Source organism: Dendrobium catenatum, unplaced genomic scaffold (assembly GCF_001605985.2).
Source record: "Dendrobium catenatum unplaced genomic scaffold, ASM160598v2 original_scaffold_117459, whole genome shotgun sequence".
NCBI lineage: Eukaryota > Viridiplantae > Streptophyta > Magnoliopsida > Asparagales > Orchidaceae > Dendrobium > Dendrobium catenatum.
The window spans coordinates 63,820-90,408 of NW_021435894.1; the positions used below are offsets into that span (position 1 = coordinate 63,820).

General features: G+C 36.5%; 1 protein-coding gene across 1 annotated transcript in view; it reads right to left on the minus strand.

Moving 5' to 3' along the window:
* Positions 1-26,589, minus strand: part of LOC110094205 — a 37,571-nt gene that overhangs the window by 3,354 nt on the left and 7,628 nt on the right. Inside the window, exon 5 of the mRNA XM_020819382.2 lies at positions 13,410-13,568. Within this exon, the coding sequence (XP_020675041.1) occupies positions 13,410-13,568 (159 nt within the window). The remainder of the gene's footprint in view (positions 1-13,409; positions 13,569-26,589) is intronic.

A 26,589-nucleotide genomic window follows, 5' to 3' on the forward strand; every position in this document is an offset into this window, starting at 1 on the left:
CTCTCTATGGGCCGGAGAAACAAAGGGGGGTCAGGCAAGGCTTGTGGGATTTGGCCAAAGAAGAATGCGTGAGGGAGAAAGTTTCCTTCACAACCAGTGAGCTCCCACTGTTTCTTCCGATCAAGATGTCGTATCTCCCGATCTGACAAGAGGGAACGTGGTCAAGAGAGGCAGAGGGAAGAGAAAGATTCACGGCTAGTGTAGGGGTAGAGGATCGTTGGGTCAGATGAGTTCGGGTAGAGTAAGAGCAAGAGGTGGTAGACTTGCAAACAGGAGGGAGTTCGGTCGTGTGTGGGAAAGAGCAGTCGAGAAGCTTTGCTCTTGTCCCATTTTAACGACGCGAATGGGAGGGATTTTAGCATGCGGGAGACGAGATGGTTCGGCGATGTTTACAGAGATGAGACTGGCAGGATCTTGGCAGAGAACAGTGTATGGGCGCTAGATATCGACATGTATGTAATGATTTAGCAGACATTTTATTTTTATTTTTTGTTTTCTTTGGGCTGCTTGAGTGGAGGTCAACACTTATCTTCCCATTTCTTGATCCTAAATAGTACAACCATTACGAGAAAACTACATATCAAAATTATTATAGATCAATTTCCCTATCGAGATGAAATTAGTGGAGACCTTAATAGATATAAGAAGATCTATAAATGTATGATTAATATCTCCATGATGTAGATTGAAGTGCCAATCATATGATCAAAAGCACCAAAATCCACAAACCATGATGAAGATAGTAGATACCCTAAAGCAAACAAGGCTTAAATTATCATCTGTTGAATCACCTCAAAAGTAACCTTAGATTTCTCTATGGCTGCAAAACTAATAACCTAATAATCTGATCATTAACTTCGGCTAATTTTGAGCATTAACTCCGGCTTGTGTTGAATTGGAATGTCTTTTTGTAGAAAATTTTGACACTCCTTAATCATAAGCCTACATGCTCGTGTATCATTGTATCCATTGATTGTTCGGTTCTTCCCCCTTGCTAATTTGTCTGCTTGGGATTCCTCTCATCTCCCTCTTTGACTGTTCGATTTCCCCCTTTTGCTAATTCCAGTGCTTGATGCTTCGGCTTCTTCTTTAAGAGTTGATTTTGTTTGTTTTTATTGGCTGAAATGTTGACTCATTTAATTGAACAATTAAATGCCCCTTTTCCCTCCTATATAAGGTGGCTGAAATTTTCTTGTTGAGGACAGTTTTTGGAGAAGAAAAATTCAACCCAAGGGTTCTTCGTGGCTTGCGAGCTAGTCTTTCCCTTATATCTTAATACTTCCTCTCGATCTTCTTTCTACTTCTTCTCTTTACAGTTTCCCTTTCACTTGTATATTTCTTCTCTAAATATTATGAGTTGTGAGGTGGTGTTGTTATCCTGTTTTATTGGTATTTGCCTGTGTAGACTTGTGTCGGATCAAAATTTCAGTGGTGGATTATTAGTTAGATCTTTTCTTTGAGCACATTTCCCTAGTTTTGTGAATTGCATGTGAGGTGACTAGTCGTGGTTGATCTGAGGGTTGCTTTTGCTTATGTGTTTTGTATCTTTCTTTCCTACATGATTTTTCTAAATAGTTTCTAATTCTCAGTTTGTATTTGTTTGTGTTATTGAAAGGAAGTTTCTTAATTGCGTGCCTAAGTGTTCTTCTAAAAAGTTTAGGAACTTAGATTGCATCAATTTGATATCAAAGACTTAGGTTGTAAGACTCTATTTTAAACAAAATAATGAATAATCAAAATAATCAACAAGCAGATTGACAACATATGATAATGCAACAAATGGCTAACTTAAAACAATAAATGGAAGTAATGGCTATTACTCTAACTGCATTAAATCTAAACAATGCCAATACCCAAAACAACGAAAATGTCGAAGCACCACAAAACCAAATAGAACAATAGACAGTGAGATCACGAGATTAAACTTGACGTCAATGAATTTGAAGGAAAATTAAAATCTGAACAATTTCTTGAATGGATAGATAAAATAGATCATTTTTTTGAACTGAAAGAAATCCTCAAAAATAAAAAAGTTAGGTTTGCTAGTTTAAAGTTGACTGGTCATGCGTTAAATTGGTGGAAAATTCTTCAGAATAACAGAGCAAGAAGAGGCAAAGAGAAAACTCAAGCCTCGGATAGAATAAAAGAAAAAATACGGGTAAAATTTTTACCTTCTAATCATGTCGAACCTTATTCCAAGAATACAATAATATTCGCCAAGCAAACCGATCCATAGAAGAGTAAAGTAAACAATTTTATAAACTGCAATCCCGAAACGATTTAAATGAAACTGAAGAATGAACTATAACTCGTTACATCAATGGACTAAGGTGGTCAATCCAAGATCAACTAAATCTTCATCATGTAATCAAACTTTATTTGAATCTGGAGAGAAAATTCATTGTGTGGGGCCAATCATTGATTCGGGCAAGGGTTTAGGAGGGAAAATTCAAATTTGGGGTCTATTTAGGGATTAACTAATTGTCTTTTGCTTTAAGTAATCTCCTTTTGACTAGGGTTAGGGTTATCTTGATTTTGAATCTGAATTTGGGATCTCTTGTGTGGTGCTTAGGCTCTAGTGTTTGGCTAGAGAATTGGAGAGTTGGTTCATCCTCTCGAATTGAAGATTCGTATATCTTGTGTTGTTTTTCATCTTCTATTAGTGAATTTCAAGTGTTTTCTCCCAGATTTCCTACAGTTTTTGCTCTATTTTCCATTATTTTGGACTATTTCCTATCATAACCCCAATTTAATGGAAAAGGATAACGGTTAATGGGAGCAAAACCAATTGGACCCTACTATAAATGTGGCTTGTATGGTCACCTATCAACAACATGTAGAAAAAAACCCCTAGAGCCAACTGCATTGAACAAGACGATAACATTAAAAAATCAGAAGAGGATGAGTTTGAAAAAGAAAATGAGGAAGACATGGAACCAAAATGTTGAAGATGACCAAGGGAATCATTACTTAGTTAGCTGTCGCCTCTTGACCTCCAGAACTGATACTCGAGATCAATGGCTTAGACAAAACATTTTTCAAATCACTTGCATTGTAGGAGGAAAATTATGTACCCTCATGATTGATAGTGGTAGTTTTTAAATTTTGTGTCGTGGATAAGCTTTAAATAAAATCAAAACCTCTTGCCAAGCCTTACAAGATGTCTTGGTTTAAAGGAGGAGATGTCCCACTCACCAAGCAATGCCTGATCAACCTCACAATCGAAAAATTTTATAAATACCAAGTATTATGAGACATCATGTTACTCGAGGTGTATCATATTTTATTAGGTCGACCTTGGCAATCATAAGACCATTCACAATGGGGAAGAAAACACTTACACCCTGACCTAAGGTAACAAAGAATTCACTATATATCCCTAAAATAATAGTTCTAATCCTCCAACTAAAACATTTCAAACAACCTCAAACTCAGCCACTCCCGAATTGCTTCTCAATACAAATGAACTCAAAGATTCTGAAGTAATCTATCTCTTGGTAGGCAAAAAGGCTAACATAAACCAAGAAATCCATGTAGCAATACAACCACTAATCAACAAATATGCAAAAACAACTCCTGAAGATTTATCAAATTCCTTACCTCCAATGAGAGATATCCAACATCATATTAACCTTATACACGGAGCAAACTTACCCCACCTGCCTCACTATCGTATGAATCCTACTGAACATGATGAACTACAAACTACTAAATAATCTCATTAAATCATGAAATATAGAAGGCCAAAAGACAGTAAGACAACAGCAGATTTTCTGCACAGAAAACAAGAAAAATTCCATGGAATTCCCCCTCAAACAGCCACGGGAATCCAGCCAGCAAGGGACCCGAAAAATTAGCACAAGAGACAAAGCAACAGGCCACGGGAAACCAGCCAGCAAGGGGCCTGAAAAGCCAGCACAGGAGACAAAGAGGCAGCGCACGGGAAACCAACTAGCAAGGGAAAACCGAGAAGGCAAAGGGAGGGGAAGAGGAACAAGTCCACTCCATAATAAACTCCTTGAAATAATAGCATACCTTTTTGAATTAATGAGCTAAGAAGTGCATTTATTCTCCCAATCATTGAGCTAAACCTCAGCTCAATCATTAATGAGCTAACTTCAAGTATAATCCAAAATTTTGAGCTCAACACCAAACAACCAAGGCCCAACCGAGAGCAGCAACTTCACCAAACCGAAAACAGCAAGCAGCCCAAGGACAAGAAGGAATCCAAGTGGATTAGACCCCCCCCTCCTACATCAGCGATGACAAAATTTTCTCTATATTAACTTACGAAGTGGATATCACCAAATCTGAATACAACCCGGTGATGAGTGTTAAATAACCTTTAAAACAAAGGAAGACATCTACGAATGGTTAGTTATGCCCTTTGGCCTATCAAACACACCTAGTATGTTTATGCGAACTATGAATCATATCTTACGTCCCTTCATTGGAAAATTTGTTGTGGTTTATTATGATGACATCTTAATGTATAGTACTTATCGCAACGACCATCTTAAACATGTGAAACAAGTACTCCAAATCTTAAGAGAATAAAGTTTGTACATCAACTTAAAAAAGTGCTCTTTCATAACACATAGTTTGACCTTCTTTGAATACATTATCTTTGCATATGATATTAAAATAGACCCCATTAAAATAGAAGCAATCCGAAGCTGATCGACTCCGAAAAATCTTAATGAAGTTCAGTGAAGTTAGAGGATTTGGTGGATTAACCTCTTCCTATCGTAGATTTATAAATAACTTCAGCACATTGATATCACCCACCACTTATTGTCATAAAAAGGAAATTTTTAGGTGGATCTATGAAGCTGAAAAAGCATTTCAACTTCTTAAAATAAAAACGAGCCAAGCACCTATTCTAAGGTTGCCAAATTTTGACAAGATTTTTGAATTAGACTGTGACACATCCCATATTGGCATATCTGATCCCGATATTCAACCTATGATGTAGAGTTTTATGCGATTGTCAAAGCCTTAAAATTTTAGAGATGTTATCTTATTTAAAGGGAATTTGTATACATTATGGTCTCATCTGAGCATAGCCTGCTTAAATAAGACCATTATTTAAAAAAATATATTTAAAGGGAATTTGTGTTAAACTCCGATCATGAAGCACTACAATATTTGGGGTCTAAAAAAAATTAATCCAAGACATGCTAAGTGGACATCATTCCTACAAGAATACACATTTCATCTTAAACACAAAGCCAAATTTGTGAATAAGTCGTTGATGCCTTAGACAGACGAGCCCACTCATTGGTAACTCTTCACCCAATTGTGATCTCCCTAGATTCTTTAAAAGATAATTATGCCATAGACCCAAACTTTAAAAATCTTTGGGAATCATGTTGTACTTCCAGAATTGACCCCTCTGCTCAATTTACCATTCAACAAGGATTTCTGTTTAAGGGAACTAGACTCTGTATCACCCAAAGCTCTCTATGCGAAAAACTTATCTAAGAACTTCATGGTGGAGGATTAGGAGGGCATTTTGGTCAAGGAAAAACTATAGCCTTAGTTAAATAACGATATTATTGGCCCTACATGCGAGAACATATATCCAAGTTAGTAAAACAATGTTAAACATGTCAATCATTCAAAAGAACAATTCAAAACACTGGTCTATATACACTCTTGATTCCAAACAAATCCTGGGAAGATATCACCATGGACTTCATCTAAAGATTATCTATAACAGCCCGAAAATTTGATTGTGTTCATTGTCGTTGACCAATTTAATAGAATGACCCATTTCATTCCCTGTAAAAGAACCTCTGATGCATCTCATGTTGCTAAATTATTTTTTTAAAGAACTTATGCGACTACATAACATACCTCAAACTTTTACCTCTAATAGAGATACCATGTTTTAAAGTCATTTTTGGAGAACAATACCATGTTTTAAAGTCATTTTTGGAGAACACTTTGATCAAAATTAGGAACTACTCTTCAATTCAGTAGTGCATATCATCCAACAAATAGATGGACAAATTGAGATAGTAAACAGAAGTTTAGGAAATTTTCTTAAGTGTCTTGCAAGAGAAAAACTTTTCCAATGGGATTTGATTTTACGCTAAGCCGAATTTGCTTATAGTAATTCCATTAATCGATCTGCTGGAAAAACCCCATTTGAAACAATTTATGGCTAACCCATTCCCCACATCTTGGACCAAACTTCATTACCTATACCTGGTCAAATTAATGCTGAAGCTACTGAAATTATTGAACACATTCAATCGATCCAACAACAGGTCTGAGAAAAACTTCGTATGGCAAATGCAAAATATAAGACAACAGTCGACAAACATTGGAGAAAATGTTATTTTCATGGAGTAGATTTAGTAATGACTTGCTTTCGAGGACGACACTTCCAAGTTGGCACATTTTGCGAATTAAGTTCGAAGAAATTTGGTCATTTTCGATTCCTTCAAAGATTGAGGACAAATGCTTATCTATTGGATCTCCCATCTTCAGTAGGAACTTCTCATGTGTTTAATATTGTCGATCTAACTACATATGATGAAGAGCTGACTGATTTTGTGAACATAGAGACTTTGCCCCTTACTGTCCAGTTCAAACCACTGATGATCTTATCGATGATGTTGTGGATATTCATACTACCCATACAATACATGGGGGCTCCAACGATTTTTTATTAGATGGAGTGGACGTCCTCTAACTGACTGTTCTTGGATTGAAGTTGAAGAGTTGTAGCATTGCGTCCTGATATCTACAAACATATTATTGAAGTATTCTCATCAGTAGATGAGATTCTTCCACACTGGGAGAATTGATGTAGTAAAAAATTTACATTGTATGTATTTTTTTAATTTTTTCTGTATTTTATTTTTGTATTGCCCTATGATAAAAAACAACCAATGATCATGCTATGTACAATGCTCTCGGGTTGGTTCATACCATTGAGTTTGATGATACTTCCCCTCCCCTCTTTGGTTGTTCGATTTTCCCCCTTGCTGATTTGGTTGTTTGGGATTCTTCCCTTCTTCCTTTTGGCTGTTTGGTTCTTCCCCCTTATTGATTTAGTTGCTTGGGATTCTTTGCCTCTTCATTTTGACTGTTTGATTCTTCCCCTTGCTGATTTGACTGCATGGGATTCCTCCCCTCTCCCTCTTTGTTGTTTTGATTTTCCACTTTTGATGATTCTTGTGCTTGATACCTCGACTTCTCCTAGAGCTGATTTTGATGAGGTCATCGACAGACATTTTAGGCAGGTCTACCGGCGAAGGAATCGTAGATCGACGGCTACGATTAGGAGCTTATATTTCTAATGTTTTTCCATGTATCTTTTAATTTTAGATTTTTCAGTTTACTATTTTGCCCTTATGGATGTTGAGTCATTGTTGTAGCCCTTTGGGCATTTGAGTCATTTTATTTTCTTTTGATGAGACCTATATAGAGTGGTCTTCTACTTTGTATTAAGTTAATGATTGATTAATAGAAATTTTCTTTGCTTCTTCTTCTTCTTGCATGAGAGCTAGAGGGTGATTGAGCTCAAGGTGAGCGAAGCGCATTACCCACCAGTCGTTTGAAGCATCCGCGACTCGTGGCTTTATTTTATCTTCTTGTCTCCTTATCCACCTCTTGTTCTCCCCCTCCCCTACCCACCACTCTCCATAACCCCACCGTCGGCCATCTAGGGGATCCAACCCGCCGGCTCTTCCTTTAGCCGCCAGCCACTCCTCCTCCACCACCTCTTCCCCAATCTTCAACCGCCGACCCCTTTCCCTTTCCACCACTTGTTTCAAATTTTGAAATTCAAAATTGATTGAGTCTCAAAATTTTCAAATTTGTCAAAAGCCAAATTAGAAAAGTATTCAAATCCAAACCAATTTGAAATTCAAATTGGTTTGGATTTCATAATAACTTTTTCTAATGCTTATGTGCTAATTTGGAAGGCTCATAAGTTGCTCCACACCTCCTCCCTCCCTCTTGGACCCGCCGGCCATGCATGGGCACTCCCTTTAATTCCCCAATCAATGCATTAATGGCCCCTTAATTTGAAATCAAATTTCAAATTAATTTCCCCCTAATTTCTTTCAAAATCCTGAAATTAATTTCAGGTTATGAAATAACCTCCTCCCCCTCTCTCTTGAACCCACCGGCCCCCTCTTGATGGGCTCCATTAAATGCCATTAATCCTCCTAAATTCTATTTGAAATTTGAAATCAATTTCAAATTGATTTCCTCCAAATTTACTCAAAATCAGAAATTAATTTCAGATTTGAGTAAACCTCATTCTTCTCCCATCTAATCTAAATCCCCTCACCCAAGTCACCCGCCCCCTCTCTCTACCTTGGCCGCCCCTCTCCCTACTCCCTCCCTTGGGAAATTTTGGGTGCTCATAACACTTGAAGCTAAGAGAAGAAGATGACGCCCTTCCACCTCCACTTCAATGACGTATGGTCGATCCCGAGATTGATAGTGGATTGGTATTCGACATCTACGACGACATCCACATCACCCGTTCACCGTTCTTCGACGTCGGGTTTGACTCCGACGACACTGTTGAAGATTATTTGAATCGTATCCTTCCCACTCTCATGGATGTCATAGACGATCAATTCCAGGACTACGATTGGACAATCATCGACCGCCATCCACCACCACCTCCACCGGCGGCTACCTCTCTGGTAACGAAGACCTTCGTCTCCTTCTTCGTAGTGGTGCTCTCCGTCCTTGTATGGTTCTTTCTCCGTCGTTAAAGCCAAGAGTGAACGAGTGAGAAGGTGCTCGAGGTGAATTTTCTCATTATTAAGCATAGGATTTTGTTATAAGAATTAAGTATTCCTTTTATCATTGGGTTTTGTTTGAATTGCTTGGTTAATTTCAAAGCACATCTTCGCCTAAGCAAATCGACTACTTAGAATTTTTAATCCTTTACTTTATTAGTGATAACTTTGTGGTGGTAACGCTTTATTTAATTACCGTCTTAATTTCAGCAAGCAACTCCTACACGATTCACATCAGATTTGGTTTATTTTGATTGGCCGAAATGTTGGCTTATTTAATTGATCAATTAAATGCCCCCTTTCCCTCCTATATAAAGTGATTGAAATTCTCGCTCAATCAATGGATCCTAAGATTAACCTCATAACTCATGCATATTTATTTCACTATTGATCCAATTTCGATTGTTCAAGTGTGGGATCACTTCCATCAATGTGTCACCATAACTCTTTCTCATAACAAATAGCTAAAACTGAAAATCCTAGGTAATGCAAATTTTAGATTTGACTCATATACCAAGAACAAGCCAGTTGACATGATTCGACGCAATCAACATAATGTCCAATTTATGATTTTCATGGGTTGACATATGACAAAGACGACAAAATCCTTGTGAATCTTCATTGAGTTCACCAAGGTTTTTTAGGTCTTTGTTGAGAAAACAAAGACGAGTGATCGCTTTGAAAACAAACCTAAATTTCTCATGCTCCTCTAGTTGGTTCTACTCATTATACAGAGAACATAAATCATTTAAAAATAATTGTCTAATAATTAGCTCAATCATGTCTTAGAGAGGGAAATAATTAACTATATCTTTAAAAGCTTGTTGGGAAAGTAAAACCACACAACAAAACAAATAAGTAAAAACATGCAACGGAAAGAAAGAACAATATGATTTAATGTGGAAAAACCTATAACAACAACAACATTGCCTTTAACCCACTACGTGGGGTTGGCTACATGAATCCTCTTTCTTCATTGTGTTATGTTAAGAGTCAAATTCTCATTTAAATCTAATAAAAAAAATCATTTCTAATATTTTCTAACAAAGTATTTTTAGGTTTACCTCTATATCTCTTAACATAGGTCAAATCTATCTCCTAACCAGGTCATAAAAAAGCTAACGTTTTATATGACCAAACCATCTAATGCGGCTCTCTTTAATCTTATATACCACTGGAGCTACTCTAACCTTTTCACGTATATGGTCGTTTCACATTCTATCTCTAAGAGTAAAGCCACTCATTTACTCGAGCATCCTCATCTCTGCAACACTTAATTATATGCTTCTCTTTTAATGGCCAACATTCTATGCCATAAAGCATTGCAGGTCTCACCACCAGCTAATAAAATTTTCCCTCGAGTTTGAGGGGCACTTTTCTATCACACAATAGGCCCGATGCATTCCTCCACTTTAACCATCCAACTTGAATTCTATTAATATTATCCCCATCTATTTCAACAACACTCTGGAAAATAGACCTAAGATATCTAAAACATATACTCTTATTGACCTCCATTATTCAAGTTTAACTTAACTCCCTCTCTATTCTTATCAACAAGAAGAATATCATCAGCAAAAAACATACACTATGGTACATTATCCTACAAATATTTAGTAAGAACATCCATGACTAAAGCAAAAAGATATGGGCTTAAAGCTGATCCTTGATGTAATCCAACTAAAATAAGAAAATACTTGGTCCAACCTCTTTGAGTCTGAACACAAGTAATAATTCTTGCAAGTATAAGCATTATTAACCCATTTCTTTTCGAAAACTCTCCATAGCGCTTCTCTTGGAACTTTATAATAAACTTACTCTAAACCAATAAATATCATATGTATATCCTCCTTATTCTCCCTATACTTCTCCATCAAACCTCTCAATAAATGTATAGCTTTTTATAGTAGACCTATTCGACATGAATCTAAATTAATTTTGAGAAACATTAGTATCACATAGCAGACCCACTTATGCTCAAAAACTTTCTCCCAAAGTTTTAAAGTATGACATATTAACTTAATTCTTCTATAATTCGCACATTCTTGTGCATCACTTTTATTCTTAAAAATAAAAATCAACGCACTCCACTTATCTGACATCCTTTTAGTCTTGAAAAGTTTCGTAAGCTAAAAAATTACTTCATCTCCTAAGCATTCCACAACTCTAATGGAATATCATCAGGTCCAACAACTTTGTCAAGCTTTATTTTCTTTAAAGCCTCTCTAACTTTGATTTTACTAATATGTCGATAAAAATAAAAAACTCGATTTTCATTTAGGATGCTAAGCTCACTAAAGTCGTCAATCATATTCTCACAATCTTTAAAGAAAAGCTTATCAAAATATCTGATACTCCTTTTTTGAATATCCTCTTCTAATAAAAATATTTTTTTATCCTCATCCTTAATGTGCTTAATTAAATCCTTCTCATATCTCTTTTCTTGCCTAACTTATACATACATCTTTCGCCCTCCTTAATATCTAATATATTATATAAATCATTAAAAACTAAATTATTTGCATCACATATTGATTTTCTTAGACTTCTTACGGGCCTCTTTATACCTTTCCTAATTTTTTTTGAGTTTTTACAACTAAACCAATTTTTATAACAAAAATTATTAATTTTTATCTTTTTTTGCACATGAGGAACTTTTTTTTATACTCCAATCACATTTTTTGTAACATTCTTAATATCATTAACTACTTTTTCTCACATAGCATTAGCTTCTTCATGTATAATCATAATCTTAAAATCTTTAATCTAACTCTTGCCCCCATCTAATCCTCAGACAATATTTTATTTTATTTTTCATATTTCTCCCCTTCGTCATAAAGTCTAAAACTAACAAGCGATGCTGAGTACATAAAGTTTCACTCGAAATAACTTTACCATCTTTGCAATGTAAATGATTATTTTTATTATAAGAAAATAATCAATCTAAGTTGTACTATATCAATTCTTATAAGTGATGAGATGTTCATCTCTTTTCTTACATAAGATGTTAACAATTATAAAATCATAAGCTACAAGAAAATGTAATATAATCCTACCACATTCATTAGTCGCTCCAAACACATAACCACCATGAATGCTTTTAAATCTTTTACCTATCTACCAAAATGTCCATTTAAATCTCCTCAAATAAAACACTTTCTTCAAAAGCCATCTTTTGTATTAATTCTTCCAAGTAATTTCAAAATTTTAATTTTAAACACATCCAAATCTACTTGAAGAACATAAGAACTTATAACATATTTAACAATATTTAAAGCTATAATTATATCTCCAACTCTATTAATTTCTATCATTTTCTTCTTCAAACCCTTATCTATAATCACACATATCCCATTCCCATTTCTAGTATGACTCCTATCTAAATACCATAGTTTAAAACCTAAAGTACCAATCTCCTTAATCTTCTCTTTAACTCATTTAATTTCATGAGTGCAAATGATATTTATCTTCCCATGAATCATGATATCTATTAATTCTATTAATTTGTTTGTAAGAAAACTTATATTTCAAGTTGTATCCTAATTCTACTTTCATGGACTAAATTCTTTGACCACATCCATCCGTGATATGGGAACCCATGCTTATTTATCATTGTGCCCGGGCGTCAATGCTTATTCAGGCCATATAGCGCTTCACTTCTAGGAAACCCTAACATTAACACAATGTATTAAAGGATTAACGTCATGATTATTCGACAAATTTTATACTGGTTGTTGACTACCTAACATAACCCTCCACTTTTCTCATCCATAACTCGGGACCTAACAATGACAATGTTTAAACATGGAAAAACTTGAAACCGAAAATATATATATATATATATATATCGAAAAAAAAAAAATATATATATATATATATGGAAACACACAACACCAGAAAATTCATTCTGAAAATACAGTAGAAATAATACATATATCTCTTATCTCTCACTCTCTCCTTATCTGGCTTCACACTTGCACCATTCGAATACTAGAATTAGCAAATAGAAACACAAAAAAACCAAGAGATGCAACCCTTCATGAAAAATGAGTCTGGAGTGCCACAATGCTTTGCTCTGTCTCTCGCTTGAGTCGTAGCACTGCGGCGCTCTGCTCTCTGTTTGCCTCTAACTAGACAATGCAATGTTGCATCGCTCGAGTACATAGCACCGCAACGCTGTACGATTGTAAGGAAAAAAATTGTGTGCAAAACACTCAAAACCAAGCTGGAGGAGCTCGACCGATGAAACTGAGGTACGAGGCAACAATACAACCCATTGATCAACACAATCAAATTACACAACTTACAAAGCTTAGCATTCGCATTTATGATAACTATTTGTACATATCTCTAACCATAATTTACATGTAGCGATTGATGCAGTAATTGAGTGATTGATATGGCAAATGATTGGATCAAAGTTTATATTACATTCCTATCCGAGGCCACAATCACTGATGCAATTAAGGTGTAATCACAATTTAGTAACAAATATGTAATTAGATTTGTACTGTCAAAATAGGTAAAAACATATTTGACTGTGACAATATACAAGTCATTAAAAATTGTGAAGCCTAATTTAAGAGGGGAGTCAAAAAGACAATCTTGACAAAATTATACAGATGACAAATATACCTGGGTGCATCCAAATAGTTTTAGAATTTTTAAGTTCAAGCAACTGTCAACAATCAATCCAAGAGCCTCATCAGACATCTTGCGGCAGAAAGAAAGATCCAGGCTTCTCAACGATAGAGAACACCTGCGAGAAATAGCTAGAGCAGTGTTTCCTGCAAGCTGCACAGCAGGAGTAATCATTGTCAAATCGAAATCAACCTTCAGTTAGAAAAATTCGAAAATAAATTCCAACGAGTAGATGCCATATCCAAGAAGAATTGGAATTATTTTAAAAAAGGACGATAAAGCAAAAAAACATAATTAATAGCAGCTAATCTTCTCCAAGGTGGCACAAGCCATCCAGTTTGTACAAGCAATAACAGCAACACGTAACAAGTATGGCCTCCCCAAAAACCATTTTATGTGGGTTAGAGAACTTCACCAACCCATATTATGTTCAATGACGCATTGCCATGCCTGGCTCGCAGAAGCAATCCTGAAAACTTAGGATGCGTATGTGGAATGAAGTTGCCTAGCAAGGGTTCAAATATCAAGAATCCATACACCAAATATATAGAAATAATCAGGAGGGTTTTGCAGATACGTATAAGCTTGTTTTAAATATTTTCAATCAATGTTGTACATAAGTGGCTGAAAAAACTCTCTTCTGGAGAGCCTTAAATTCACAAAAGCCACCGCCCGAGTCCATAGAACTCCAAACCTCCATCACCAAAGGAGAAAACCACAATTAACCAGCTATCCAAACTCTGCACTTCAAATTATGTTGCACCCATATAATTCTAGCAATACCTTGTCTCCAAATTAGAACAACCATCAAAATAAACACAAACTACAATATGATTTAAACTATGTCAAATCATTTAAACTAGCCTAGAGCAAGGAAATAAAATGCATCCTTTTTTTCGGTCATCATCATTGCTATGCATTAGAATCCTGTAGTTCAGTGCAAATAAGATCCAACATCTATAGTGCATGATCCGTGGGACGCATGACTCACGCCAAAACTCTTTTCATATTCGGGTAGCTGATTTAGGAAAGATTCTATTAGAGTTATGTAATTATTTGCTTATGTATTAAGATTTCATGTATAGATCTATAAATAGGGAAAAAATCATGGAATAACGCAAGCCTTTTTGTTTCAAACCTCTTGTTTTCTAACATGGTATCAGAGCCAAAGATCTAGTGCCGCATCAGAGAGAATGGGGATGGCCTTCATTGTTGAAGATCTAGTGCTCACGATCCTCCGCGTGAACGCAAGCAACAGACAGAGCCTCCGCCGCCGCTGCCCTCACGCCGCCGTCGGAAGACCTACGGTACGAAGACAGGAGCAACTCGTGTGTGGAATAAGGCTAGTATGGCGTGCCCTAGTTGTTGCTCTGTTAAACCAAGAAGAAGTCTAGGACCAGTTTATTAAGCCGAGAAGAAGGTCGGTAGCCAAGTCTTTTTATAGACTCGGTTCGGTTTGGTTTATTGAACCGATAAGTTTTGAAGAAAAAAAAGAGGAAAAAAGGAGGAAAAAATGTCTGCCTTTATTGCCAAAGACTAAAGATCAGAGTGAATTTTTCTTTTTCAGGAAACCTTCATTGCTACCTAGGATCGTACAAATAGTTTTCATTACAATCATTCGACACAAAATGTCAGAAATTAATTCCTCCCAGAGCATTGACCAAATTGAGGAGTCGATGATGCACCAAGGACGAGGTGACCTCCAAAGCATGCAACCTTCCTATTGCATAAATGGAAAGAAGTACTTGAAGTGATTTCAATTTGTGAAAACTTACTTAAAAGGGAAAGTAAAAATACACCACCTACTCGGAGGAGGACCAAAAGAAGGAGATCCTAATTTTTGGGCATTGAATGAAGCGGACTCCATGATTATGCCATGGTTGTGGAACTTCATGACTCTAGAAATTAACAATACATTTATGTTCCTTTCCACTGCAAAGGACATTTGGGATGCTGCCAGACAAACATATTCAAAAGCTCAGGATGCTGCTCAAATCTTTGAAATCAAAATCAAAGTAGGGAGAACAAAACAAGGAAGCAAGACTATGATAGAGTATGCCACTCTCCTACAAAACCTATGGCAAGAACTAGATCACTACAGATGCATTGAGACTAAATGTCCAGAAGATACTACTACCCTAAAGAACTTTATTGAAAAGATAGAGTTTCTGATTTTCTTGCAGGACTAAATGTCAAATTCGATCAAGTAAGAGTCCAGATCCTTGGCAAAGAAGAGACAATATCACTAAATAAAACAATAGCTATCATCCGCGTTGAAGAAAGACGACAAGGTGTAATGTTGGAGCCAAAATCTATTGAAGGCTCAGCAATGGTAACTAAAGAAGCTCTATGGAAGGAAAAAAGTAATGACTCTGCAAAATTCAAAGATAAAGACTCTATTTGGTGTAGTTATTGCAAAAAGTCAATACACACAAAAGAAACATGCTGAAAAATATATGGAAAACCCCACAGTAAGGAGTGGAATCAAAGAAGAGAAACAAGGAGCACATTGTATGCAAACAATACAACAAGTCAGCCCAACCCAGAAGCATAGTACATCCTCGGAGAACTCAATAAAGAAGATGTTGATAAAATGAAATGACTCCTATTATATCTTAAAAAACCACCTGCATCTTCCTCTCTTGCACTTTCAGATAAGCTTCCTATTTCCTTTAGTTTAACTGCCTCTAGAAATCATTTAAAAGGATTATGGATCATTAACTCAGGAGCCACAGATCACATGACCCATACCCCTACCCACTTCATCAACTATACCCTTTGCCCAAGTGACAAGAAAATCATCACTAAAGATGGTTCTCTCACCATAGTAGCAGGCCAGGAAGACATACCTTTATCACCCACCCTAACTCTAAAGAATATGCTTTATGTACCTCAATTATCCACAAACCTAATATCCATACATAAACTTACCAAAGACTATAATTGTCCAGCACCATTCAACCCTGTTTATTGCCTATTTCAGGACCAAAGATCATCGAAGAAGATTAGACTTGTTAAAGAGAAAGATGGACTGTATTACCTGGAAGAACTGAACAAATCTAGAAATAGCTACTCCATGTTATCCCTCGTTGATTGAAATCTACTATCTGGCTTCATCATTATAGATTAGGGCATCTGTCTTTTTATATCTTAAAATATGTATATCCAAAACTTTTTCAAAAATTGAAAAATGAACTTTTTAACTGTAAAACTTGTGAGTTAGCCAAGCATAAAAAATTTTTTCCAAAAAAAAAGAGATGTGATACCACTTTCAATCTTATTCATAGTGATATATGAAGAACCTAAAAATCTCCAACATCTCTTGGGCAAGCTAGTTTGTATCGTTCATTAATTATTGTACGAGTCTCTTTGATCTACCTCCTCAAAAATAAATCTAACGTTAACACCATTCTTCTCATATTTCACACCATTATCTAGAATCAATTTGGGGTAAAAATAAGAATATTTAGCTCTGATAATGCTAAAGACTATTTCAACCAAACCCTATCCTCCTATCTCCAAAAAGAAGGTATCATCAATGAGTCCTGTGTTCATACCCCACAACAAAATGGGGTTGCACAAAGGAAAAATTGTCACCTTCTAGCCTCCACTTGTGCTTTTCTATTCCACTACAATATACTCAAATCCTATTGAGGGAAACCCTCCTAACCGTCACCTACCTTCAACAACCTGGGACTAAAGACTCCAATGGAGATCATGTCCACCTTTTACTCCGAGTTCCGCACCATAATAACCTTACACCCAGAATTTTTGGATGTACTACCTATGTTCATATTCATAACCAAAATAAGATAAAATTAGATCCAAGAGCACTCAAATGCATCTTTGTTGGATATTCCACCACCCAAAAAGGCCACAAGTTTTATCATCCTCCCACAAAAATAGCCCTTGTCTTTGTTGTTGTTACATTTAATGAACAAAATTCCTATTTCACCTAACCTCATCTTCAAGGGAAGACTGAAATTAAGGAATATACGGGATTGAGCTTGCCCCTCTTGACCTTCCCCCACCATCTCAAATCACTCCTAAAGTCAAAAGAAGGGAGACGTACAAATCCAAACTACACTCTGAACCATCTCCAAGAATCTGAACCATCTCCTGAAATTATGGTAAATTCACCACCTCCCATATACCCCATAACTAACTTTAATAATTTCTCATCCTCACACAAAAACTTCTTGGTTACATTAGAAGAAATTCATATTCCTAATAATATTTCTGAGGCCTTATCTAATGAAAAATAGAAAAAAGCCATGAAAGATGAAATGCAACCTCTAGAAAAGAATAAAACTTAGAAAATCAACTTACTAAAAGGAAAAAAAAAATCAGTTGGCTACAAATGGATATTCTATGTAAAATATTAATCTGATGGGAAACTGGAAAGGTACAAAGTAAGATTAGTGGCCAAATGTTACATGCAAACATATGTCATTGACTACCTGGAAACCTTTGCACATGTAGCCAAGATGAACACCGTCAGGATCTTACTCTCACTAGCAACTAAATACAACTGTCATCTGGAACAATTAGATCTAAAAAATGCATTCCTACATGGGGACTTGGAGAAAGAGATATTTATGGAAATAACACCAGGATTCAAAGAAAAATCTGAAGGTACCAAGGTATGCAAGTTGAAAAAAGTCCTATATGGATTAAAACAGTCACCTAGAGCCCGATTTGGAAGATTCTCCAAATTCATGCTTACTAATGGATACCAACAGAGTCAAGGAAACCATACACTATTCTTTAAACACTCAGACTCAGGAGGAGTCACAATATTATTAGTATACGAGAATGATATTATCTTGACTAGAAATAATGAAAAGGAGAAAAATAGTCTAAGAAAAAGGCTTACCAAGGAATTTGACATCAAAGAACTTGATAGACTAAAATACTTTCTTGGAATCGAAGTAGCTCACTCCAACAAAAGAATCTTCATCTTACAACAAAAGTACATTAAAGATCTTCTAAAAGAAACATTAAAACTAGCCTGTAAGCCAGCACCAACACTAGTAGAACAAAACCTCAAATCGGGAAAAGCGAAAGAAGATCCAAATGTAGATAAAGGAGCCTACCAAAAACTTGTAGGGAACTTGATCTACCTTTCACACACCAGCCAGATATATCATTTGCTATCAGTATGGTCAGTCAGTTTATGCAAAATCCAAAACATGCCCATATGTAAGCAGTAAATAAAATACTGCACTACCTTAAAGGTAACCCAGGAAAAGGGATTATTTTTAAAAGAGACTAAGAAATAACCTTAGAGGCATACACTGATGTTGATTATTCAAGATCACCAGTGGATAGAAGATCTACTTCTGGATACTGCACATTCGTTGGAGGAAACCTAGTCACACTGAGAAGCAAGAAGCAGAACGTGGTGAAAAGATCCAGCGCAAAAACATAATATAGAGCTATGTCCTTGGGAATATGTGAGGTATTATAGATTAAAATGATTTTAGAAGATCTAAAGATCAAATGGGGCAAACCCATAAAACTACATTGTGACAACAAATCAACAATTAGCATAGCTCACAATTCAGTTCAACATGACAGGATCAAGCATATAGAAGTTGACACACATTTTATAAAAGAAATTTTTATAAAGGAAAAATTAGACAGTGGACTTATATATATCAACCATGTACCATCAAAAGATCAACTTCCAGATATCCTTACCAAAGGAGTGGATAATGTTGTCTTTCTTAAAATGATAGCTAAGCTGGGAATGATAGATCCATACTTCCCAGCTTGAGGGGAAGTGTTAGAATCCAGTCGTTCAGTACAAATAAGATCCAACAGCTATAATGCATGATCAGTGGGACGCATCACTCACACCAAAACTCTTTCCATGTTCGAGTTATTATGTAATAATTTGTTTATGTATTAAGATTTCCTATATAGATCTATATATAGGGAAGAAATCATGAAATAAAGCAAGTCTTTTCTTCTCAAACCTCTTGTTTTCTAACAATATGTTCTTAATAAATAAAGCAAGCCAACTAATAAAAATAAACAAATAAAACATGTGTTGACCTCAACAGTAAAATTAAAATCAAAGGGAGAAGAGAAAATCAAAATCAAGCAAAAATCCACGTAATCCTGAAATCTTGTCGAAAAGGAGGAAGAAATCCCGCTTACCTGCAGAACGGCGCCGCTCCAGTCGATTTTCCGTGAAATCGTGCTCAAAATCTACGATCCCACCTCGATCGAGCGCCCAAGTCGCCTTTAAATACTGGATCAACCCCATGGCTTTGGGCTGCTTCTCCCTTTGGCTTCCACACGACCGAACCTCTCTCCCGATACCTAACAAGAGCTCTTCCTCCTCTCCTCCTTGTCCAACCACAGCTCCGAACTCCTCCCTCCTTTCCCGTCACTGTGCTGATTCCAAGCCGAGAGAGAGAGAGAGAGAGATTGAGATCTTCTCCCCCATACTTGCTCCGACCGAACCCGAGCCTCCCCTCCGTTCTCTTTGTTGCTGCTCCGGCTTAGCTCCCCCGACCGACTTTCCCTTACTGTCGGATTGGGAATTACGACATTTTGACCGGAAGCAACAACAAGAGCCGCTCTCTGTGAAGGTAACTTTGCTCCTTTTCACGTGCTTCTATGGCCATTCCCGTGAGCAGAGAGGAATGGGGGGGTTATATTATTTTATTATTATTATTATTAAATTACGACATTTTGACCGGAAGCAACAACAAGAGCCGCTCTCTGTGAAGGTAACTTTGCTCCTTTTCACGTGCTTCTATGGCCATTCCCGTGAGCAGAGAGGAATGGGGGGGTTATATTATTTTATTATTATTATTATTATTAATTAATTTTAATTTATTATAATTAGTTAATAGTTATTATAATTAATTGATATTGATTGTTAATAATTGATGAATAATTATCTTAATTAGTTATAATTAATTTTTATTAATAATAATTAATTATTTTTAATTTTTAATTAATTATAATTAATTTATTAATTATAATTAATTATTTAGTTAATTTTAATTAATTTTTATTAATACCTATTAATTATTTTTATTAATCTTAATTAATCTCTAATATTAATAATTAATTGTTCCTAATTATTATTAATTATAATTAATTTCTAAATAATTATAATTTATTATTTTATTAATTATAATTAATTCCTATTAATTATAATTAATAATTTATAATTAATTATAATTTTTCTTAATTAATTATAATTAGTTTTCTTAATTAATTATAATTACTTTTAATTAATTATAATTATTTTATTATAATTAATGATAAATAAACAAATAATTCCCCCCACTCTCCTTCCTCGATGTTCGCGTCGGACCGGTAGACCACCTAAGCACGCCTTTGGTGCGCGTGGTAGGAGGGAACCCGGTGCGACACCTACGACGAGGGAGGCGAGTGACCCCTCAACCACGACAACCCCGCGGAGGTATGAACTTTTCTAAAACTCAAAACCTTGTTTCAATGTCCGTGGCAAACTGGAGAACTGTCCTAAGCACGCCTTTATTGGCCGTGGTAGGATGGAATCCCGGTGCGGCACGTACGGCGAAGCAGGGTCACTCATAAGTACCCCCGGGCGGGGGGAAATCAAAAACTTGTAAAAAGAGAGCATAAAACCAAAAAAACTTGGTATCACCAAGCCTTCTCTACAGATTCTTTACCCTTGAAAATAAAAACATAAATAGATATTTTGGGTTAAACACAATGTTTAGTAGGTCACACAAAACTTACTACATAAATCAACATAAACAAAGATTTGTTTCCCTAGAATTCATGTCACGCTCATTAAAAAAAAAACAGATAAATCATTAAGAGCAATGATATAAGCACTGCATACTTTTGTACTAAAACCAATGTAATCAGAAAATGATTGGCTTTCTAGTTTTACATTCAAGTATCTTGGATCACTCCAAATGATACCATCCTTGTCATAAACTGAATGATAACATCCTCACCATAAATTAAATGTGGTTGTACAGTTGATATTTTTGATCTTATGTAAGATTTGCCAACCGGCCCATAGACCTAACTAGGGGTGTCAATTCGGGTCAACGGGTCGGGTTCGGGTCGAACCCGGAACTGACCCGGCACTGTTCGGGTCAACCCGAACCCGACCCATTTTTAAAAACGGGTCAGGTTTCCGGACCCGAACCCGACACGACACGAATGACACGGAATTGACCCAAAATTGCTAGTTTTCGGGTCAAAAATCGGGTCAATCTTCGTTTTTCGGGTCAAAATCGGGTAAAAAACGGGTCAAACTTGGATTTTCGGGTCAAATATTCACTTTCGGGTCAATTTCGTGTTTCCGTGTCAACCCGAACCCGACCCGATTTTTAAAACGGGTTGATTTCTTCAACCCGAACCTGACCCGTTTCGGGTTTGGGTTGACCCGAACCCGGATTTTTTCGGGTCGTGTTTCGTGTCGTGTCAAAAATTGACACCCCTAGAGGTAGGCGAGTGACCCCTCGATCCATGTGCCAACTACGACGACTCCGTGAAGTTATAAAAATTTCTAAACTCAAAACCCTACTTCAATATTCGTGACAAATCGAAGAACTGTCTCATGCACGCCTTTGTTGCGCGTGGTGGGATGGGACCCCGGTGCGGCACGTACGTCGAAGCGGGGTCACTTATAAGTATCCTCGAGCGGAGGGAAAGCAAAACTGCCCTTTTTCATAAAAAATGCTTTTCAAAACCCCATGCACGACTTTGTTGCGCGTAGTGGGAGAAAAAAATAAAAAAATCACCGACGCGGTGTCTCACCAACACCAACCGTGCACGTCTTTGTTGACGTGGCGGGTAGGCGGCCTCTTGGTTTTTTCCCCTTTATGGGGGAGACGTCGGGAGGCTGCCGAACTTTTGTCTGAAATAAAGACAAGGACTTTGACATCAAATTCGAACTCAAATGTGACATGAACTACAAGAAACTTAATCAAAATGAGCTTAAATTCGAATCAAATGGTGAAGCTTGTAAGCTTGAACTTGTGTTTTGAACACGATCTTGAACTCAAATGACTAAGCAAAGGAACTCAAGCATGAACAAAGTGAACTCAAACTTATGGATATGAAACTTGAGCTTATTATTTGAAATCGGACTTGGACTCTACAAGATAACAAGGACTACACTCGAACTTGATTTGAACTTGAACAAAATTTAGACAGTACAAAACCATGATTGAACTTGGACTCAAGCTTAAACAACCAGAAGCTTGAACTTGAAAGTGATACAAGGGAGCTTGAACCATTTGGACTCAAACTCAAATGAATAGAAGATTCATGTTGAAGCTACACCGGGCTTGGACAAGATTTGTGGACTCAAACTAAGTATTAAATGAACTAAATCATGCTCAAACCGATCATAAAATAAATTCGAGTCATCAAATAATGAATGAGCGAATGCTAAGTGAACAACTCACTTATGGATCAATTAGGCAAGTGGATGTATCCATCTCTTTCAAGAAGAATAATCACACAATAAACACAACAAGCTTCTTACAAATGGGGACCAAATTGAAGGGGTACCAATGAATATTGAAGAGCGATACATAGGCAGATATGATATTCTCTTCTTCGAGTAGAAAGACTTGATATGTTATGAAGATAATGATATGATATACCCAAATATATTCAATGAAATATGCATGAATGTCAACAAATAGATGGGAAATTCATGACATATAAATGATACAATGAATGTGATTTATCCATAAAGAGAAAGATCAATTGGGGGATATAACAATATGCTTGCAACCAATCCACAGGATTTAAAAGAAATAACAAGAAGTTATCAAATTGGTTGGAATATTAATTGACAACCAATAACAATGTCGATGACATCATTCACATCACAAATCAAATGATGATTGACCCATAACATTTACCCTGATCATCCAAATGAAAGTAAGCATATGAGCAAGAAATATAAGGCGAATGAGGAACAAATTTTTAAAGGTTACACAAATGAAGAATAACAAAGTTTAGATACCTCAGATCATTCAAATGAGGTAGTATCCAAGCAATGACCAAAGATTAAATGGAAGATCTGCAATACATACAATCTCTCGACAAATACAGATGTATGTATAACATGCCACCCTGTGTAGATAGATAAAGACTACAGTAAGTGCAGTATACTGTAGTCAACTTCAGTCTAAAGATAAATATATCTACCTCCAGCAGTAGTGGATGCATTGTAAAGACCAAATACAACAACAAAGTACATGACAGATACGAGCTCCAACGAGCTTCTATGGGATCCCCATTATGAATATCACATATCATCTACGAACAACATGCAATATGACAACAACGATTACAAGTATCACGAGCCACTGTAGAAGACTCGTAGTACACTCAGTCTATTGTCCACGAGCAAGATACAGTAATTATATCAAGTGCAAGTGCTTATGAGTTACAGTGGAAAATTTATCATGCATACAATAAACTATCTACGAGCATCTATAAATACAAAGCAGGAGATTAGTTAGTGCACCATGATCCACCTACAGAAATCAATAAATAGCGTACGACAGTCTACCTGTACGAAGCAGCGAACAACTCTATTCAAAAGCTGCTACGCCACACCATCGAATCTGCAACATTCGTACAAGCAGATAGAAGGCGTCTATTCCAAAAATACCCCCGCACGTGCACAATAGTTTGTATACACATAGGCACACTAAAAGGGGTAAATGTAATCAAATACCCGCATGGGCCCCGGCGAGCGAGTTATAGAAATACACATACGTCTTGAGATGCTGCGCGGGTTATCAAATTTTGAACACGATCCTCCTAAGCAGATAAAAGGAATCGACAGAGTTTAATTATAAAATGCCCCCAAACACCCGCATGGGCCCCGGCGAGCGTGTTATTGGTACACACGTAACGTCTAGGGATGCTGCGCGGGTTAACAAGTGAATTCAGGTTCGAAACTGATCCTTCTATACAGGTCAATAAAAGTCGACAGGGTTCGAACCAACAAACAAATATACGGTTGTGACGATTGTTATATTTGTCTTAATACATCCATATTAAGCATTCAAGGCCTATAACAATGAGAATTCACTATCAAATGGCATAAAGCCTATGAACCCGATCCTCTGTCGACAGCCCGATAGAGTTGACAAGGTTCAATCCATAAAGAGAAATGACCCCAAACACCCCGATGATGGCCGTGTTGAATGCAAATCTCAACCGGAGGGGTTCCCAAATACTTTCAATTCTCCCAAAAGTTCATTTCAAATACTCCAAAGTTCCACCCAAAATACCCATAAAAATCCAAAACTCCACAAAAACCAAAATCCCAAAAATATTCAAAATCCCAAAATTCCAAAAATATTTAAAATTTAATACCCATAAAAATCCAAAACTCCACAAAAACCAAAATCCCAAAAATATTCAAAATCTCAAAATTTCAAAAATATTTAAAATTTGAAATTCAACCATGAAAAACTTAAAGCAAAATTCATCCACCCTCCGCAACATTTTGCTGGGGCGGACAAATTAAATTTTATTTCAACTCACAAAGAACTAAATGCCTAGTCGAAAATATCACTAGGATCCATTATCAAACAATCTCTTGCCAGTAAGGACGTGGTACGTGTCCTCTAACCGCCAGTTTCGCTGCCAAATGGCACTGCAGGTAAACGATTATGACCCGGGGCCCTCTGAACCGAGTGGTTTTGCCGCCAAATGGCACCACAGATAGCGGTTATGGCCAGAGCCAATACGCTCCTTAATGGCGTTAAATCCTTGAGATATGAATCAATAGGATATGATCGATAGGGCACAAAGCCCTCTGTCAGCTAAGGTGAATTTAAATTTGTCCCCTTAGACAAACACAAACCCTGGTTTACAAGGTCCCCTTGGACGAAGCAACCCATGGCTGCCGACAAGGATCCTTCTGTCAGGTTGGGTCGACTACCTCCTCTGACTAAGTAGACCAGGGACCACGATGGCCCGGGATGACGGAACCATGGGATCTTGATCGGGCCCATCATCCATTCCCCCACCATCCGCTTTAAGTGAAAGATGGTGAAATTTCTATTTTAAATATCAAATCTCCAAATTTTTCTCAAACATTATCGAATAAGTATTAATTCTAACCAAACCCATCTGCCATTGCCAAATTATACCTCAAAAACCTTATTCAGTTAAATAACTCCTCGCCGCAACAATTAAGAAAAAAAGTCACGGCGGGAGGCCGGGGCCGAATTTTCGGAGCCCACAAACATGTTTCAAACTTTATTGCGTTAAGGTGATTGCTTTTCCAAAAGAAATAAACATGATAGTTTCTCCATTAAAAAAAAGAAATGTAAGACTTTTGTAAATAGGCCAAAAACACTTTATTCACTTGGGGTAAAAAATTGATGATAAATTAAAGATTAAAGAATAATACAAAAACAAACAGACAACAAACATCAAGCCTTTGTCCTCCACTATGTGGGGTCGGTCTACATGGAATCCTTTTTTCGCCATTGTGTCCTGTTTAAAAAGTTCAATTTTTCCCATTTATAATCTTAATAAAAAGAAAGATCATTTCTATATTTTATAAAACCAAGTCTTTTTAGGTCTTACCTCTAGCTTTTCTTAACATAAGTCAAATCTAATAAACCCTCAAACTTCCTAACAGCGGCTTATAGGAAGGCCTGTTCATTTAATGTGGCCAAAACCAGTCTTAATAGGCGACGTCTCTGCTAATCTTATCTTCTCACTGGAGCTACTGCAACCTTTTCACTTTTTATATGCTCATTTCGTATTCCTTATATTCTAAAGGTAAAGCCACTCATCCACCTAAACAATCCTGCATCTCTTGCAACACTTACTTAGTATTATGCTTCGCTTTTAATAAGCCAACATTCAGGCACCAATAAAAGGCATTGCAGTTTCTCACCACCATTCTTTTTATAGAATTTTCCCTTAAGTTGGAGGGGAACTTTCTATCGCACAAATAGGCCTAAAGTATTCCTCCACTTTCAACCATACAAACTTGAATTTGCTGATAATATCCCGCATCTATTTCACCATCACTTTGAACAAGTAGATCCAAGATATCTAAAGCGTGTTACTCTTAATTAATGAACTATGATCGCCCAAAGTCAACGAATCCTCTCACTAGATTGCTACTAAAATTTACCACTCAATTTATATTTCA